Raw genomic sequence first — 16,303 nt, 5'->3', positions numbered from 1 at the left:
GGGGGGGCGTGGGCTGCGGGGTGCCGAGATAGCGCCACTGCACCCCAGCCGGGGAAAAAGAGGGAGACTCCGTTAAAAAAAAAAAAAAAAAAAAAAAAAAAAGAGGACTGGGCTGCCAGCTAAGAGGTGCTGAATGGGGAACCCAGGCCAAACTGTTATGTGTGGACAGGGAGGCCCTCTTGGTTGCTCACTCTGGGCCCCTTGGCTGCTCCACTTTGTCCTTAGTTCCTGTTCCCGATTAGGATTGGGGATGGTACTTTTCTCATGTGGCTAGATTCTTTGGGTTCCACCTAGCTACAGGGGCAGGAACAATGGTACCAAGCCCTCAGCCTGTTCTCTTTGATTCTTAGGTCTTTTCTCCTGGCACCCTGTATTCATGTCCTTGGCGGTGAGTTTGGGCTTCTATCTGATTTGTTTGGGTATGCCTCACCTCATTCTGACAGCACCCAGCTTTCAGAAAGCTCAGCCTTTCTAAGGTTAAGGCAGGTGGAGGAAACATCTAGGGCTCATTTTTCCCTGCAGCCTATGGGATTGGGAAACCTGGAGGGCTGGGCCATAGGCAGATGTCAGGTGGTTGAAAAGGGTGGGAGGGCACGGAAGATCTTTCTTTCTCCACTGGGGCCTGAAAGGAGAAGCGGGGAGAGGTGTTACCCAGTCATTTCCCGACTCGTCCCCAAAGTTCAGGAAGAAGTTTAACATTTGCTGTTCCACTGGTCAAGAAATGGGAGTCATTGTAGAGGTTGGGATGGGGAGGTGTCAACCTGAACAAGGAGACGTGCACTCAAGTGCTGATTCCCAGTTGTTCCCAGAAATGTTGAGCTGTGAGACTGGTGGTCCTGGTGGAACTTATTTAACCCTTACCCTTTGTCCTCTTTGTTAGGATGTATGAGAGCACCTCCTTTTTCTCAGGCCTCCAAGCCAGATGTGAGGCTTACTGGCTCTCTCCTATGTTCACAGTTCTGCCTCTGCATGGCTGAAGCCATCCTACTCTTCTCACCTGAACACTCCCCGTTCTTCTTCTGCTCCCGAAAAGCACGGATCCGGCTCCACTGGGCAGGGCAGACCCTAGCCATCCTCTGTGCAGCTCTGGGCCTGGGCTTCATCATCTCCAGCAGGACCCGCAGTGAGCTCCCTCATCTGGTGTCCTGGCACAGCTGGGTGGGAGCCCTGACACTGCTGGCCACTGGTGTCCAGGCACTGTGTGGGCTCTGCCTCCTTTGTCCCCGGGCAGCCAGGGTCTCGAGGGTGGCTCGCCTCAAGCTCTACCATCTGACGTGTGGACTGGTGGTCTACTTGATGGCTACAGTAACGGTGCTTCTGGGCATGTACTCAGTATGGTTCCAGGCCCAGATCAAAGGTGCAGCCTGGTACCTGTGCCTGGCACTGCCCGTCTATCCAGCCCTGGTGATCATGCACCAGATCTCCAGATCTTACTTGCCGAGGAAGAAAATGGAAATGTGAGTTCCTGCGAACTCTTAATCTGGGTGGGACGCTTGCCTCGAACATCATGGTTCATTTGGTGATCTATAAGGGATCTATTTCAGAAGTAATCAGGTTTTTGCACTTCTTGGCTGGTTCAGGGACTGCAGAAACCAAAGCTGCTATTGTTGAGGAATAATTCAGTGGGTCAGAATGGGAAAATGTACAGGGTATGAGTGGAAGGTGATGGAGAGCCTGATCCTGAAGCCTCCACTTGATGAGAGACAGAGTTTTGGGTGGTGATAGTGATGTCCTGGTGGTCATTTCTTGCTTGTGTGCCTGATGAAAAATTGGGTTCCTGTAAGTTATGAATGGCATCCATGGATATTTGGGTTACTTTTAAGAAAGCAGTGTGATGTAGTGGAGAGAGCCCATGGGTCTTATTTATGGGATATGGTCCTCTTAGGCTCTGTTGTACAACCTTAGGTATGTTCCGTATCTAAGGACCTCCGTTTCTTCATCTGTGAAATGTTTCTAAACAGCCTCTAAGTTCCTTCCTTCTCTAATATTCATTCAGCATGTCAGGTCGATGTCTCAGAACACCCTCCCAGCTGTGGACCATGTGGACCACTTAGCAGACTCAGGGTAGTTCTTTACTCTCTCTTTACTCCCCTGGAGGGACAGCTCTGCCCTTGAGGCCCTTCAGAAATTTGTGCTGATTTGGTCCCTGGGGGTCAGGCGCTGTGGCGAGAAGGGACTCAGGTGAGAGTCTTCTGGACTCTAAGACAGTAAATGCACTAAAGTCACTTTAAAGCTTTTGGAGAAGCAGGAGGGCATTGACTTAACCAAGCTGAAGGCTCCTGGCTGGGCTGCCTAGCCCAGCTAAGATCTTTCTTCAGCCCACCTCAGGATCTGGGCTTGAGGGCTGCAGGGCCTGCGTGTGCTCCCTCCCCGAAATCACTTCTTGGGGCAGAGGAGCCCTGGGCATCTCATGCTTTGCCCTTCTTAGGGCTCAGGTTCTTGCCTTAGCACATAGCTTCTGGGCACTTTTTGAAGCTTTTCTTAAGGGCCCTTAAGGGCCAAGGAAGTGGGGCAGGGCTTTTCTGATCCAAAGAAAACAAAGTTTCTCTGGTTCCCCCTCTTCCCTTGTTACCTAAGCTTTCCTCACTTGTCATCTCTTGCCAGCTCTTAGGTCCAAGAGGGGGCTGAGTTTGGTGCCAGCTGGCAAATGAGGGCTGGGCTCTCTTCCCTACAGAGACCACCACCCTCCTTGCTGCAGCTGAAAGTAGTTCCCCAGACTGCCCTCGGTGGTGAGGACTGGATGCTAGACTGCTTAGTTGTGGTCGGGCTCAGTTGAGAAGATGGGACCTTCCTAGATCATGGCAAGGCCTGACAACAGCTGAGCCAGGAAAGTGCTGCTGAGGCAGGTAGACATAGCTCACAGCGAACTCTGGGAAGCCTGGGGTGTAGGCGCTGGAGCTCCAGTTCCCGGGAGCAGGGGCAGGTGTTCCTAGATGTTAGTGTTGTGGATGTCCTGGGTCTTTTGAAGATTCAGGTCCTCCTCTCGGGGTAGCTCAGAAGTAAGGAGGTTGGTTTGATTCAATAGTACAAGAATGGGGACAGCAAGGGCAGAAGTGTCCTCTCCATGTACCTCATTGTGCCCCTACTGGGGGAGATTGCCTCTCCCAGGACAAGCATCTAAAGGAGGCCCCTGCTTTGCAGAAGAGTATTGTCCCTGTCTCTTTCATTGTCCTCCCTCCTCTCAAACTCTCCAGTGTGGTGTGAACTCGGCAGAAATGGTTACTGGGGCTGCATGGAGAATCTCACCTGCGTTGATTTTGATCCAGGGACTGCATCTCTTTCCTCATCACAGCCAGCGCTGAGGGGCTCGCTCTACCTGCCGCAGGGTAGGAGGGCCAGGCAAAGTTCACCAGCTTGCTCTGAGAGCAAGCAGGCATTGCCGTAAAGCCTGAGCCTGCCTGAGGTGCTGCCTCCTCCCAGGTGGTGCGGGGGTGGGGGGGGGGGCGGGCAGGCGTGCTGACAGCCGGCAGTTTGCGTGGGCTGTGCCATCTGATGTCTATTCCCAGCCCTGGGAGGAAGGGGGAGTCATTTATATTCTGCAGGAGGAAGGGGCCCCAGCTGTCGCCTTTCTGACCAGCAGGCCTGTAGGGCAGGGGCACAGAGCAGAGAGGAGGGCACAGGTGGTCTCCTGCTTAGCCTGGTCTGACTGCAGTATAGGGAATAGGTCACCAGGAGGAGCCCTTCATCCTGGCAGGCTGGATTGCGGAGGGACTTCCCTCCCCCCTCTTTCCATTTCTCCCTCCATCACCACCTGCCCTCACGTCCTGGGGCAGCAGCTGGACAGCCATTAGACCTCAGTGCCAGGGCACTCTTCCTCCAGCTGGGATCTCAGTGGCTCCCAGCTGCATGGCCTCCTGCTTGTGTGTTCCCTCCTCCATCATCCTCTGTTGCCCGCACCTCCCTTATTCTCATGTCTGGGGTATTCACTTGGCTCCTCAGCAAGGAAGCAAACGCCTTGGAGGAGAAGCACATGGTTGCCCTTTTGTCCTTGCTCCCTGGCTAAGGAAAGCTGCTAGTGGTCAGCCTGTTTTGCCTTAAAAAAAAAAAAAAAAAAAAAAGCCAGGGTAGGGTGCTTAGATTTAAAACATTTGCGTGTCATTTGCACAAATTTTCGTATCGAGCTAAGTCCTGATTCCAAATTTGATTATATTCCAAATTTGATTGTATTCCAAGTTTGATTATATTCAGATTCAACCTTGAGGACATTAGAAATATAGATGGCTTCTGTATCCAAATCTGAATGGAAATGAGATTACCCTTCTGGGTTCAGATACCCCTCCCAAGCCTGCGTCTTTCCTGTAACCACCCCTCCTCTGAGCCCCATCATGGCTGGGGTTGGTGTGGAATGGGAGGAGCTCTGTTTCTGGGGAAGTCCTCCAGCCTCACCTTCTTGGCTCTTAAGTGGTAGGCTGTTACCACTTGCCATCCTGGGCCTCCTCTCTCCCCACCCTTTCACAAGGCAGGCTGCCCTTCCGCACTCACTGGCCCATCCCTTCTTTCTCATCGTCCCACGCTTCCACCCCTGTGCATGGCTGCTGTAGGTCTGGTTTTTTTTTTTTTAAGACGGAGTCACACTCTGCCGCCAGGCTGGAGTGCAGTGGCACGATCTTGGCTCACTGCAACCTCTGCCTCCCAGGTTCAAGCGATTCTCCTGCCTCAGCCTCCTGAGTAGCTGGGACTACAAGTGCACACCACCACAACCAGCTACTTTTTGTATTTTTAGTAGAGACGGGGTTTCACTATGTTGGCCAGGATGGTCTCGATCTCTTGACCTCATGATCTGCCCACATCAGCCTTCCAAACTGCTGAGATTACAGGCGTGAGCCACCGTGCCTAGCCAGGTCTTGTTTTTAAAACCTCACTGTGGGAGATTCAGGCATCCTCCCTGAGCCAGCTGGCCGCTGTGCCAAAGCCTGTTCAGAGTTAATAATAATCATTAGCTGAATGGTGCTGGAGCCTTTCAGCTTCAGATCTGTAAGCACTTGCAGGCTGAGTCAGTCAGTCCTCACCTTCCCCCTCTTCCTGGGCTGCAGAGTGTAACAGAATGGGGAGGCACTGTGGAAGGATGTCAGGAATCTTGCTGCTAGCCACGCCTTGCACTGTCGTCTGGGAGTGGGCACTGTGTCCTCTCAGTGAACTAATAAGACTTGCACCTGACAAAGGTCAAGATATGTAGGGAACACAGTGTATGCTAGGCTGAGACCTATGGTGGTGGCAGGGGTGGCTGCTGAGCCTAACTTCTAGTACTCCTGCCCTTCCTTCCGTTTACCTGTCTTGGCCTCCAGGGGGCACCCCGGTCTTGATGCCTCAAACCCAGCATTTCTGGGTCCCCTCTGCAAGCTTAGAGAGCAGGGAGGCTTCTGGTAGTGCTCCTGATGCTCCTGTGTCTGGTTGGCACAAAGATCCTGTGTAACATGAAATGAAAGGTGCATCGGCTTGGGGGCTGGGAAACCTGCAGTATGGGTTTACTCCATTCCTATCACTAGCGTGGCTGTGGGCAAACCACTTATTGCCTGACCTACCTCACAGGGATGTTGTGAGGATTTGATGAGAGAATGAATGTTAATAGGAATTGGAAAATTCAAAGCATTAAACACATGTAAAAACAGGTGGCATTATTATGTTCTTGTCCTTCTCTTTCACTGAGCCAGGCTTTGGGCTTTATGCTTCTTAGGCAATAAACAGTTATGGATAATGACACTTAGGGGATCTAAGTCTCAGAGACTCGTTCTGGCCATCATAAGAAAACATGGACACATTTCTTCCTTCCAGATGCAAGGTCAGCTCTTACCAACTCCTGCCAGAAATGCCACCAAGGCCATGACTAGTGAAGTTTGCCGTAAGTGCTGCCTACCTGGTGTTCTCAAATCACAGGGCAGACTGCAGATCTCGGAGTCAATATAGTTGCTCCCTAGGTCCAGCCTGAAGTTCCTGGAGCTGGTCTTCGTCGGGAGCTGCAGGTCCCAAGTCTATCTAAATCTCTCCTAATTCTGACCTTCTGAGGGAAAAGTGCGGTGGACAAGCTAGGAAGGGAGGAGCAACCGGAACAAACAGCATCGCCACAGACCCTGTTTCCCGAAGCCACAGAATGAGCAACACTTGCCTCAGGCATTGGAGATGCAGAGCAGGGACCCTTGGCTTCTGGGGGTCCACAGCCTGGTTTCTCTTTCCCCCATTTCAGGCTCTTGGAGTAGGATCAGTCCCCTCCTCCTCCAAGTGTTTTATTGGCATTCACACACCCGCACACACACACACACACACACTGAAAGCAGTTCTGTTTAAATTTTAAATTGGGGAAGGATACTTTCCATTCCATTTGTCTGAGAGCAGCCAGCAGTCTGCCTGGAGTGGATGCAAAGAAGCAGGAACAACAGCAGTGCAGAGGCTTGAATATTCGTTTTTTATCTTAATTGTTTTTTCTGTCCTGGGATCCAGGAATGAAACACTAGTCAGGCATTGTGTGCAGAGCCTCAGCAGTTCTCACCAGCACTGCACAGAGAAGACAAGCTGAAAAGAACTGCCCTGGAGGGTGGTTTGAAGTAGCCCATCTCCAGCATGGTGCTGGGCTTAACCCCTTCATGTAGGCAGAAATTACCTCCAGTGAGGGGACCTTCCCCCTACCCACCCACTCAGGAGACTTGACTAGTCACCAGATGCATCACAGAATAACAATCTCAGTTCTCAGTTTATAATCCACCTGCTGTTAGGATTTCCCAGATGAGTTTTTAACCTCTGTTGGAAGCAGATTAAGGAACAACTTCAGGCTATTCAATGGTATCTGAGGAGTCAACTCTGTCTCACTGAATATACATGAGTGGACCCCTAGCATCCCTATCTTTAAAGCAGATACCCAGTTATCTCATGGTGCTTTCTAAGGATGCTCAGTTCTGCTCAGGCCCCACAAAAGCAAACTATGACCAAGTGAGGGAGCAGTGGGAGGTGAGGGAAATGCAGCACAAAGTACAATCCAACTGCAGTACTCGCCAACCTGTATGCGTGCACCTATGGACACACACACCGGCCTTGGCGTCAGTGACTCCTGCCTAATGTATGCCAGTTTCACCTAATGTATGCCAGGGCCGAAGGGCATCCAGAAGTCCCACCGCAGGGCTCCATATCCTGGCTCACTGCAGGTTGGTTCTCTCAGGCCATGGTTCCAACCAGGGAGAGTAAACAAGCTGACTAGATTGGAGGCCTCAGGGCAGGTCTAGGTGTCTTCACTACTTTGCATTTTCCGCCTGAGAGTGTAGAAGCCTGATGAAGGGGCTCGACTGGCAGCTGCTTTAGCCTTCCTCTCTCAAGCCCCAGGAGAGGAAGCATCCAGCACAGGCTTACTGTGGCTAGACCAGAAAAGCCAACCATCCCACTGCAGGGGCCTGAGCCTTTTCTGCTATGTGGGTGGGGAAAGTGAAGCTTCCCCACTGGTTTCCTGGGAGACACAAGATAAGTGGTGCAAGAAGTGCAAGTGCAGAAAGGGAAGGAGTTGAGAGACTGTGGGGAAGAGAGGCCAGGCTAACCAATGCACTGAACTCGTATCTATTCTCAAAGAAAACTGTCATATTAGCCTCCTCCCTCCCCGCAAGTGCTACCTAAGAGTAGCCAGGGTTAAGTGCTGCAAGGCATGGCAGACAAAATTGCACATCTTGGCCAGAATCTAAGGAACTTCTTGTGGCTTGGGGGAGGTGATGGGGAGGTGGTGAGGATGTGGGTGGTGGGTGGGTGGGGGGTGTTGAAGATATGCAGCCATGGACTTCGTTGGGCTTGGCACAGGCCAAAACAGAAGAGAGAACTCCAAATAGTTCTCATCAGACTTGCTCTCCTTATCAGCTTCATCCTGTTGGCCAGACTGTCGCCACAGAAAAACTGCTTTGCAGATGAAAAACTATGAAAATGCAGAGTATGGGAGTGCTCTGACATCAACAGCTGTCATTTCACTGACTGCCAAGGTTGACTTGTCTGATGTGGCTGGTTGTGCAGTAGCTCCACCCCTCATCACCTTGGTGGTTCCTCCTGAAGTGAAAAACAACTTTCCAAATAGAGGAGGGCTGCCCTTCGGTCAAGACTTTAGGTAAGTATTCAAATTCGGATTCTTTCAATTTTTTTCCTTGTATCATTTCCTCTCCCACCTTGGAATCTGCCATGACAACCCTCTTCTAAAATCACCAAGAGAGTAGCCAAAGAATCAGCATGGTTAAGAGTTGAGAATCCAGTCCAACTTCTGGTAAGCTGAATCTGTACCAAAACGTAGGGACTGCATTTTTCCATTCCACGCAATGTCTAGGGCACACTAAACCTGTCAAGGAAGGTTAACCTGCCCATTAGATGAATATACTTTTAGCCTAAGATGGCTACCATTTACAACATGAAAATACCGATAATAAAAAAATTCTGTGAAAGTGAGCTGCTCCCCACCATTTTTTAAAACCCAATCCAAGCATTTTTTCCATGGTACGGTCAGTAGGCTTGATCCAGACTTTTAAGAGAATTCTGCAAGGGCGGCAACCCTCTGCCCTAGGGATCCAGGAAGGCTTCATTATCTACAAGCCTCAGCGAGCATCAAGTCATGGGATTTCTAAACTCTAAAGCTTCAGTGACATTTGAGAATCTTATCTTAGGGGTCAGCAAACTGTGGTCTGTTGGTCAAACCAGGCCATTGCCTGGTTTTATGTGGCCTGTGAGCTAATAATAGTTTATGTATTTTTTAATGGTTGGAAAAACTCAAAAGTCATGTTAAAATTATATGAAATTCAAGTTTCAATGTCCATAAGTCAAATATTTTTTGGACCAGAGCCACAGTCATTCATTTTTGTCCTGTCTGTGACTACACTCAGGCTATAGCAGCACAGTTGAGTTGTAACAGAGACTGTGTGGTCTGCAGAGCCTAAAACATTTACTGTCTGGCTCGTTAGAGAAAATGTTTGCTGACCCCTGGTCCATCTTAATGTCTAGATGTGTATTTCACCCATGTCCGTACAATAGCACTTAAAGATTTTCTTCCTACATAGGCCACACCCTTCTGAGGTACAGTGAACCCCACCCACAGGCTGAAAAAATAAACCAGTCAGATTGTGCCAGAACAGAGACTCAAGCCAGGTTTAATGATCATTGTCTAGTTTTCAGAGCCCAGAGGCTCCAAGATTTGCCAGCCTAGGTGTACACAAGTGGGAGGAATGGGGTCTTGGACACGGGAGGCCTGCTTGGTCAGCAGAGCTACGAGGAAGTACAGAGGTAAGAACACACAGAAAACTGGATCCATCTGCTTTGCTCTCCCCAGCTGGGGTGTACCTTCTCCTGGCCCCTTCCTTGGGCCCCATAAATACAAAAAAAAAAAAAAAAAAAAAAATCACAAATAATTACACAGACAGATTGTAGAGCCCTGTCATACTCTGTCTCCAGGGACACCTGCTTCCTGGGAGACATGTCTGGTTTATGGGTGCGGGGTAGGGTGAGAGGAGGTGGTGATCTCTCGGCCTTTTGTTATACCCACACCTGGCAGTTTTCAACACAGGGTTCTAGTGAGCTTACATATGGTGATTACTCAATTCTCCAATTAAAAAGCTACCTTTGGGTTCTAGCACCTGAAACCACGGGAAGAAGCTAATCAAATCTCTTGGTAGGGCAGCCAGGTACATCTACCAGGTGTCTCAAACTCAAGGCCCAACTAGTGGATATAGTCAGGAGACAAGAGCCACAGGGCCTTTTCTCATTTCCTAAACTGGGTAGGAATTACGAAGAAAACGGCCCTCCTAGTCCTCAGGAGCTCCACCACGATGCCCCAGAGGGCCTGCTTCATTTAACGCTCACTTTCAAGATCTTCAGAGCCCTAGATGGTGCCAAGTGGGGAGACTGCAGCATGGAGATGAGATTTTCACAGATTTCCTGATGAGTCTGAGGAGGGAGTCCTGGTTCCTATAGCTCCAGTAACAAAATTCTCAGGAGTCTCTGGAATAAATCAAGACAACTTTTCTCTCCTGAGGACAGTTAACAGGAAGAGCAGCTCACAGCTGCTTAGCCCCTGGCCGGTTTCCTTCTGAGTCCTTCAATGACCTAGTTCTATCTTAATTTCTCATATATTGCTCATATATATAGTCTTCAAGGGAGGTTTCTGAGGAGTCTCCTGAGACTCAGGAGTTCTTCCTGAGAAGAACCAGGTAGCTCCTCACCACCTCTTCTTCCAAGGTCTTCAACCCATGGTTCTTCTAACTCCAGCCTGGGCAGAAAAGTGATTCAGTGCCATGGAAATGTGGGTGAAGCTTCAGGGAGTTCAGAAATTAAAATACAGGAGTGCGTATTTGAAGAGCCTGGCATGGTCACTGTCTCTTCTAAAGGGGAATACAATTGTGTGCATGAAGTTGTGCACATTGGTAGAGACCATTCTGAGAGTGGCATTAATGGGGACTACAGATTCACTGTCCTGGTGGAAGTCAAGGTGCTGGTGTGCATGCATACCTATAAGCATGCATACCTATGAGCATGCAGGTACTTGAGGGAAATGCTGCACCTCTCTCTCAGCAAAACTAGGTTACTAATAAAGGATGGACAGCAGTCTTGAGTTCCCAGGACCCAGACAAGGGGAAGATGTTGAGTCCCCTTCCCCAATCTTCATGGGAAGCTTAATAGGCCCTCCAAGCCCTTCACCCACAGGTAAATGACACCTCTTAGAACATAAAAAGAAGTCAGAAATCTAGAGGATCTGGAGAACTTCCAATGGACCGGAAACGTGGGAGAGAAGAGACACTAAGAAAAACCAACATCAGAGAACATTTTCACCTTCGCCCTGCTCATCCCCCGCCAAAGCTCAGAGCAGCCACTCCCAGGGCATGCAGTATAGTCAAAGGGAAAAGTTAAAGGGATCAGTCATCTCCATACTCAAAGTATTCTGCAACCTTGGATGGAATGGAATGTTGAGCTCATTCTTCTTAAGTTCCTCTGGCCTGACAATCACAACTGCAAAGACCTCTCGATGGAGGAATGGAGCGGCAGAACTCCCCTTCTGAAAGTTTAGTACTACTGATTATCTCTGCTTCAGGATTGCCTGGAATCTGTGGAGAGGGCAGAACTCTAAGCTGCACTCCAAATTGCCATTCTGGGGTACAGACCACCCAATTCCAGCCCTTCCGATGTCAAAACCCCATGCTTTGACTTTGCAGCAGAGGTGGTATCTCTGAGAGGAGCAAGACAACCTTGTCCACATAGAAGAGATATATACTGAATTTCCTCTATCGCCAAGCCTACTCTTAGCCAGCTGGGGCCAGGCTTTCCTGGACTCCTCCCCTTACACAGCAGCATATTAGGGAAAATTCAGAATCCCACCTGAGCTTGATAAGGAGACTGGATTAAGAGATGGCATACATTGAGAATCAGGTAGGTCCAGCTGGATGCTACATAATAGAGGCTGATTTACCTTCATCCTTCTAGTGTGAAGTGGGCCCACCATGTACCATGTCTGTGGCAGGCATCCATAAAAGCTCTACCTTCAGCAGCCCCCACTCTGGCCTGACACACAGATGCTGGGAATCAAATACTAACCAAGGGTTTCACCAACCAGGGAATTAGCCTATCTGGAGTTCAGCCCCCATCTACAAGTTTCGTGCCAGCACCTATGCTGTGACATGGACCCCTCAGTTCATGCTGTACCCCTCTGTGCTATTGATCCTAGGACGAGGCACAGATACCACATCCCACATTGCTGTCATAACTAACAGGCAGCAGGCCAGGCTCCTGCAAAGATCCATCCACCCAGGGCTCATCAGGAAAGAGGAAGGCTTTAATGGAAAGTCTTACAAACAGCTTTGGGGAAGTGTTACCGATTGAGGTCTCAGCCTTTTCCTGACTTGTTTTCCAAAGGTTTTCAATTTCCCCAGCTGTGAAGTTTGACTTCCTAAACAAAGAAAATACTACAGCTTTTCCCCAGTGTGGCTCCTGTGGAAGCTCCCCCAACACACACAACATCACAGGTGTGGGTGGGCAGAGATAGAAAAAAATTTTTTTCTAAATGTTTTTCTCTTAAGGAGCTAGGGATGACCTCATGAAAGTTTAGGGAATTTGCTCTTCCCCTCACTCCTTCCTCAATCCCATCCAACTCAGACATGCTTCTCTTCCTCTACCACACTGAGAATTGGCAGGGCTTTGGGTACGGGTGTAGCATTTGCCTGAGGATTAATATACCCCCATTTGAAAATCGTGGCAGCCACACCCTGTTTGGGGTCTTGCTCTCTGTTGTACCTGGGACCAATTCCCTTGAGGTCAGGAGGAACCCATTCCCTTGGGCAGCCAGCCCTCTCTTCCATCCCCTCATATCCTTCAGGGGTGCATTACCTCTCCTGGGGCAGAATCTCCCCACCAACCCATCCTGCTCACACCACAATGGGCGTATCAGAGAAGACCGAGCTGACTGATTCTGGATCCGACATCCTCCGTTGGCCCTTGCCTGTGGCCTCAGGCACTGGCAGGGTGTTGCCTGGCTTGAGCTTGCCGTTTTGACCCTGCCCAGGTCCAGCAGGTTCCAGGAAAGCCACCCGCCGGTCAAAACCATCATCTTTGTCCCCACCAGCCATAGGATCATGGTTGGGTGTGGTACTAAGCATGGAAGAGCTGAGGCTGTCTCCTTGATGGCTGGAAGGCTTCTCTACACCCCGGCACCAGCAGCGGCAAGGGGTGAGGTATAGGTATATGAGGACCAGGACCACACTAAGGATACAGCCCACTAGGGTGGTATAGGCTGTGTTGAGGGTGTCATGGTGTCCGTGCAAGGTGAAATTGTGCACTTTCAATTCCACAGACAGTGTCTCATTGAAAGTCTCTCCCATGGCATAGCAGGTATACACACCACCGTCCTCGACCTGCACCTGCTGGAAAAGAAGACTGCCATCCTTAGACACACTCACCGTGCCATTGGTCACCTCATCTAGCACCCGTTCATTACTTGGTGTCACCCACACCTTGGTCATCCCTTGCTGCTTGGTGTCACACTTGATGATCAAGGTGTCACCCAGGTGGGCCTCCCAGGCACGCTCCTTGTACTCGCCACAGTTGAGGAAACTCAGGTTGAAGACATTGTGCAGCTTCTTGGAGTTCATGCAGTACAGATCCTCTTGAAAGTCCATCACGGAGCTCAGCTGCCGATACTGCCAGTGTGAAAAAAGCTGGTAGAGCTCACAGTCGCAGTTCAGGGGGTTGTTATGTAGGTACAGCCCATTCTTGATCCAGGCCGGCAGCTTCTGCAGGTCAGGCAGTGGCAAGTTCTTCAGCTTGTTAGAAGAGAGATCCAGGAGCGTTAGTTTGGGTAGCTTGGCTCCTTCCTTGACCAGTTCCAGAGGGAAGCGAGAGATCTGGTTCTGGCTCAAGTAGAGTTTCTGCAGCTGGGCCATGTCGTCGAAGGCGCACCGGTCCACCGCCATGATGTGGTTATTGTAGAGCAGCAGCACCTCTAGTACTTGCAGGTCACTGAACAGGAACTCATCCAGTGTACGCAGCTGGTTGGAGGAGAGGTCCAGGTAGCGCAGGTTGGGTACCGGGGAAAAGGCCTCAGAGGAGATGAAGTTCAGGTGGTTGTGGCTCAGCAGCAGGGAGTGCAGTTGAGTCAGGCGCGTGGGGGTCCACTCGGCCCGCAGGCGGCTCAGGTTGTTGTGGCTGAGGTCCAGTAGTGCTGTGTAACTGGGCAAGGAATGGGGCACATTGGGCAGCTGCTGCTTGGAGCAGCTGAGGATGTTGCTGGCGCACAAGCAGGCGGCAGGACAGCTAACCACAGCTCGGCCAGCTCTGGCCACCTCAAAAAGCAGCAGGGACAAGGACGGCAGCAGGAGCCAGAGGCCTCTCGGGTCACGGTGCGGGTGCATAGTGTCACTGGAGTAGGTGAGGAAGGCCACAAGGAAGATCTGGGAGGAGGTCACCCGGGCATGTTCTGGTGGGGTACAGAAGGGTCACTTGAGAGAAAGAGGATGGGTTTGTGGTCACCAAGGACTCCAGAGGAAAGGACACCCTCTCCCACCTCCCCTCCCACCCTTATCTCCACCCTCTGTGGGCTAGGAGAGAAAGAGATGCTGGGTAGTTTCCAGGCACTGTGCAGGCAGTGGGATGTAAATATCGGCCCAAGAGGAGGTGGCCCGAGGGCCTACTGGGTTGGGGTTACAGGGGTGCAGGCTGCAGGTATGTACAGGATGGAAGGGACTGCTGGGAGTCACAGGGATGGCACGGGCAGGGTTTGGAGGTGGGGTCGGCGTGCCTTTTGGGAGGAGCTGAGGAAAGGTCAACAGGGCACCGGGATGGGTAGGACGCGTCCGGTCGCGGTTGAGGGTCCCCGGGCCTCTAGGGGCGGGCTCCCCCCGGGACCTCCGGTCACTGCACCTGCTCGGCGAGGACGTGTCTCAGCCCATGGCCGGTCCGGGAGCTCCGTCGCGGCCTCCCCCGGCGGCGCCTCACCGGCCGGCCTGTCACTGCGCCCGCCTTACGCAGGGGCCCGCGCCCGGTACCGTCGCCTCCCGGGGACTTGCGGGGCCCCGCTCCGCTCCGCTCACCCCGCCACCGCCTCGTCCGCTGAGCCCGCCGGAGCCCACTGACCGCAGCCGCTGCCTCCAGGTCCGCAGGCCTAGCGCGGATCGGTGCGGGGAGCTGGAGGCGCTGCGATCCGAGCGGAGGGAGCGGCGTGGGGGCAGCGAGCACCGCGCGCGCGCCCGTCGCCGCCGCCGGAGCCTCGAGGCGCGTGCGCGCGGCGGGGGCGGGGCGCACGTGCGTGTGTTTGTGTCGGAGCCGGCCGGGCGGACGCGCGCGGGGTCAGTCCCTCAAAAAGAGAGCTCGGGACGCTGAACTAAAGACGAAAATTGGCAGGAAGTGCGGCACTGGCCCCTTAGGGTCCGCTATAACTTCCTCCATCCCCAATCTCCCATCCCCCATTCCCCAGCACCCTTCTCGCTACACAGACCCGCTCTCAGGAAAAGTCTAAAATGAATCGCTGCACCTACTCGGGCAAGAGGCGTCACATGTCTTTTAATTTAGCAAATTAAAGAAATCTGGCTCAGCTCCCGCCTGCCAATGTTGGCGGGAAATTCATTAGTCACATTCTGAGGTTCCCCTTCCCTTCTCTCTGCAGTGGTGGGGTCTCAAAATTTGGGGGAAGTGTTCCCCCCTACTCACCCCGTCTTGATGCTGCTAGTTCATGACCCTTGAGGAACCACTGAAGGGCACAGCTCCTTAGCCTGCAAGCAAGCTGCGCAGGAGTGGGGGGAAAGGGGGTGTTTGGTGAGCCCAGGCCCCAGAACACCCCTTTATAGACACCTCATGCACGTCTCACCACTCCACCTGCTACACACACACACACACACACACACACACAGACTGCATACAAGCCAGGGACAATTTCCATTCCTGGAAACTCTGAAACCCTTCCCAGCCTGGAGGAAGTCATTCAGCCCTTAGGTCTGGCCACTTGCCTTCTTCCTAAGCCAGTGCCAGCTCCCCACTCCCCTTATGGAGCAATTCCAACATAGTTTCTCTGTTACCTAATGCTCAAGATGAAGGCCGGTGGTGGAGGTGGAGGGGTGTCTTCTTTAGGGTGGCCCCTGAAACAACAAGAAGCTGTTACTAGTGTATGTTGTTTGGGTTTGGGGGTGAGGAAAGAGAGATGCAGGAAGAGCCCAGACCTTATCATTCAAGATGTTAGCTATTCTTGAGATGGTGGACCGTAAGCGAGAAATTACCTTTTTATTCTTTCCAGTCTCTTACAACAGCAAGATCAAGACTGAAATTAATGTCTCAATAGATTAGCTGGCTAAGAGTTTTAAAAAGAAAGAATTTATATCTGTCACATGTTTTACCATGAATTTTAGTGAACGTATTATCTCTTCAGGGAGTATTAGCATGTTAACCTTTCGCATAGTGTGAAAAGGGCTTTCTGCCAGGTGCAGTGGCTCACACCTGTAATCCCAGCACTTTGGGAGGCTGAGGCAGGAGGACTGCTTGAGCCCAGGAGTTGAGAGCAGCCTGGGCAACATGGTGAGGCTCTGTCTCTTAAAAAAAAAAAATTAGGCATGGTGGCACGCACCTGTGGTGCCCACTACTTGAGAGGCTGAGGCAGGAAGATCACTTGAGCCCTGGAGGTCAAGGCTGCAGTAAGCCATGTTTGTGTCACTGCATTCCAGCCTGGGTGACAGAGCAAGACCCTGTCTCAAAAAAAAAAAAAAAAAAAGAAAGAAAGAAAAGAGAAAGGTCTTTCTGTTCCTGTTCATTTCAGGCATCATTGAAAAGATGAGGAGGGTAATCTTTTTGGAGGACAAGGAGTGAAGAATCTTGCAGTCACATTGTATCA

At 51.4% G+C, this 16,303-nt stretch overlaps 2 protein-coding genes across 6 annotated transcripts in view; one reads left to right on the top strand and one right to left on the bottom strand.

The window, feature by feature from the left end:
* LOC111556004 (cytochrome b561 domain-containing protein 1) overlaps nucleotides 1–5,613 on the top strand; it is a 6,973-nt gene extending 1,360 nt beyond the window's left edge. For 3 of the 4 annotated variants that reach the window (XM_023232559.2, XM_023232560.2, XM_023232561.3), the window contains 2 exons: nucleotides 351–388; nucleotides 958–5,613. In XM_023232559.2, coding sequence (XP_023088327.1) covers nucleotides 351–388; nucleotides 958–1,461 — 542 coding nt within the window. In that variant the 3' untranslated portion in view covers nucleotides 1,462–5,613. The remainder of the gene's footprint in view (nucleotides 1–350; nucleotides 389–957) is intronic. The other variant, XM_023232562.2, reaches the window with a different exon arrangement.
* Nucleotides 5,614–9,069: 3,456 nt separating this feature from the next.
* AMIGO1 (adhesion molecule with Ig like domain 1) lies at nucleotides 9,070–14,683 on the bottom strand. 2 transcript variants are annotated; one of them, XM_023232557.3, is made up of 2 exons: nucleotides 14,347–14,683; nucleotides 9,070–13,925 (listed from the first exon to the last, which is right to left on the bottom strand). In XM_023232557.3, the coding sequence occupies exon 2, from the start codon at nucleotides 13,836–13,838 to the stop codon at nucleotides 12,357–12,359; it is 1,482 nt and encodes a 493-aa protein (XP_023088325.1). In that variant the 5' UTR covers nucleotides 13,839–13,925; nucleotides 14,347–14,683; the 3' UTR covers nucleotides 9,070–12,356. The 2 variants fall into 2 exon arrangements, with proteins under 2 accessions (XP_023088325.1, XP_023088326.1); XM_023232558.3 differs by having other exon boundaries at nucleotides 9,070–13,903; nucleotides 14,347–14,675.
* Nucleotides 14,684–16,303: the final 1,620 nt, after the last annotated feature.

Source organism: Piliocolobus tephrosceles, chromosome 1 (genome assembly GCF_002776525.5).
Source record: "Piliocolobus tephrosceles isolate RC106 chromosome 1, ASM277652v3, whole genome shotgun sequence".
Taxonomy (NCBI): Eukaryota; Metazoa; Chordata; class Mammalia; order Primates; family Cercopithecidae; genus Piliocolobus; species Piliocolobus tephrosceles.
The sequence above is the reverse complement of the archived record's forward strand: the minus strand, read 5'-3'. Positions and strand labels throughout refer to the sequence as shown.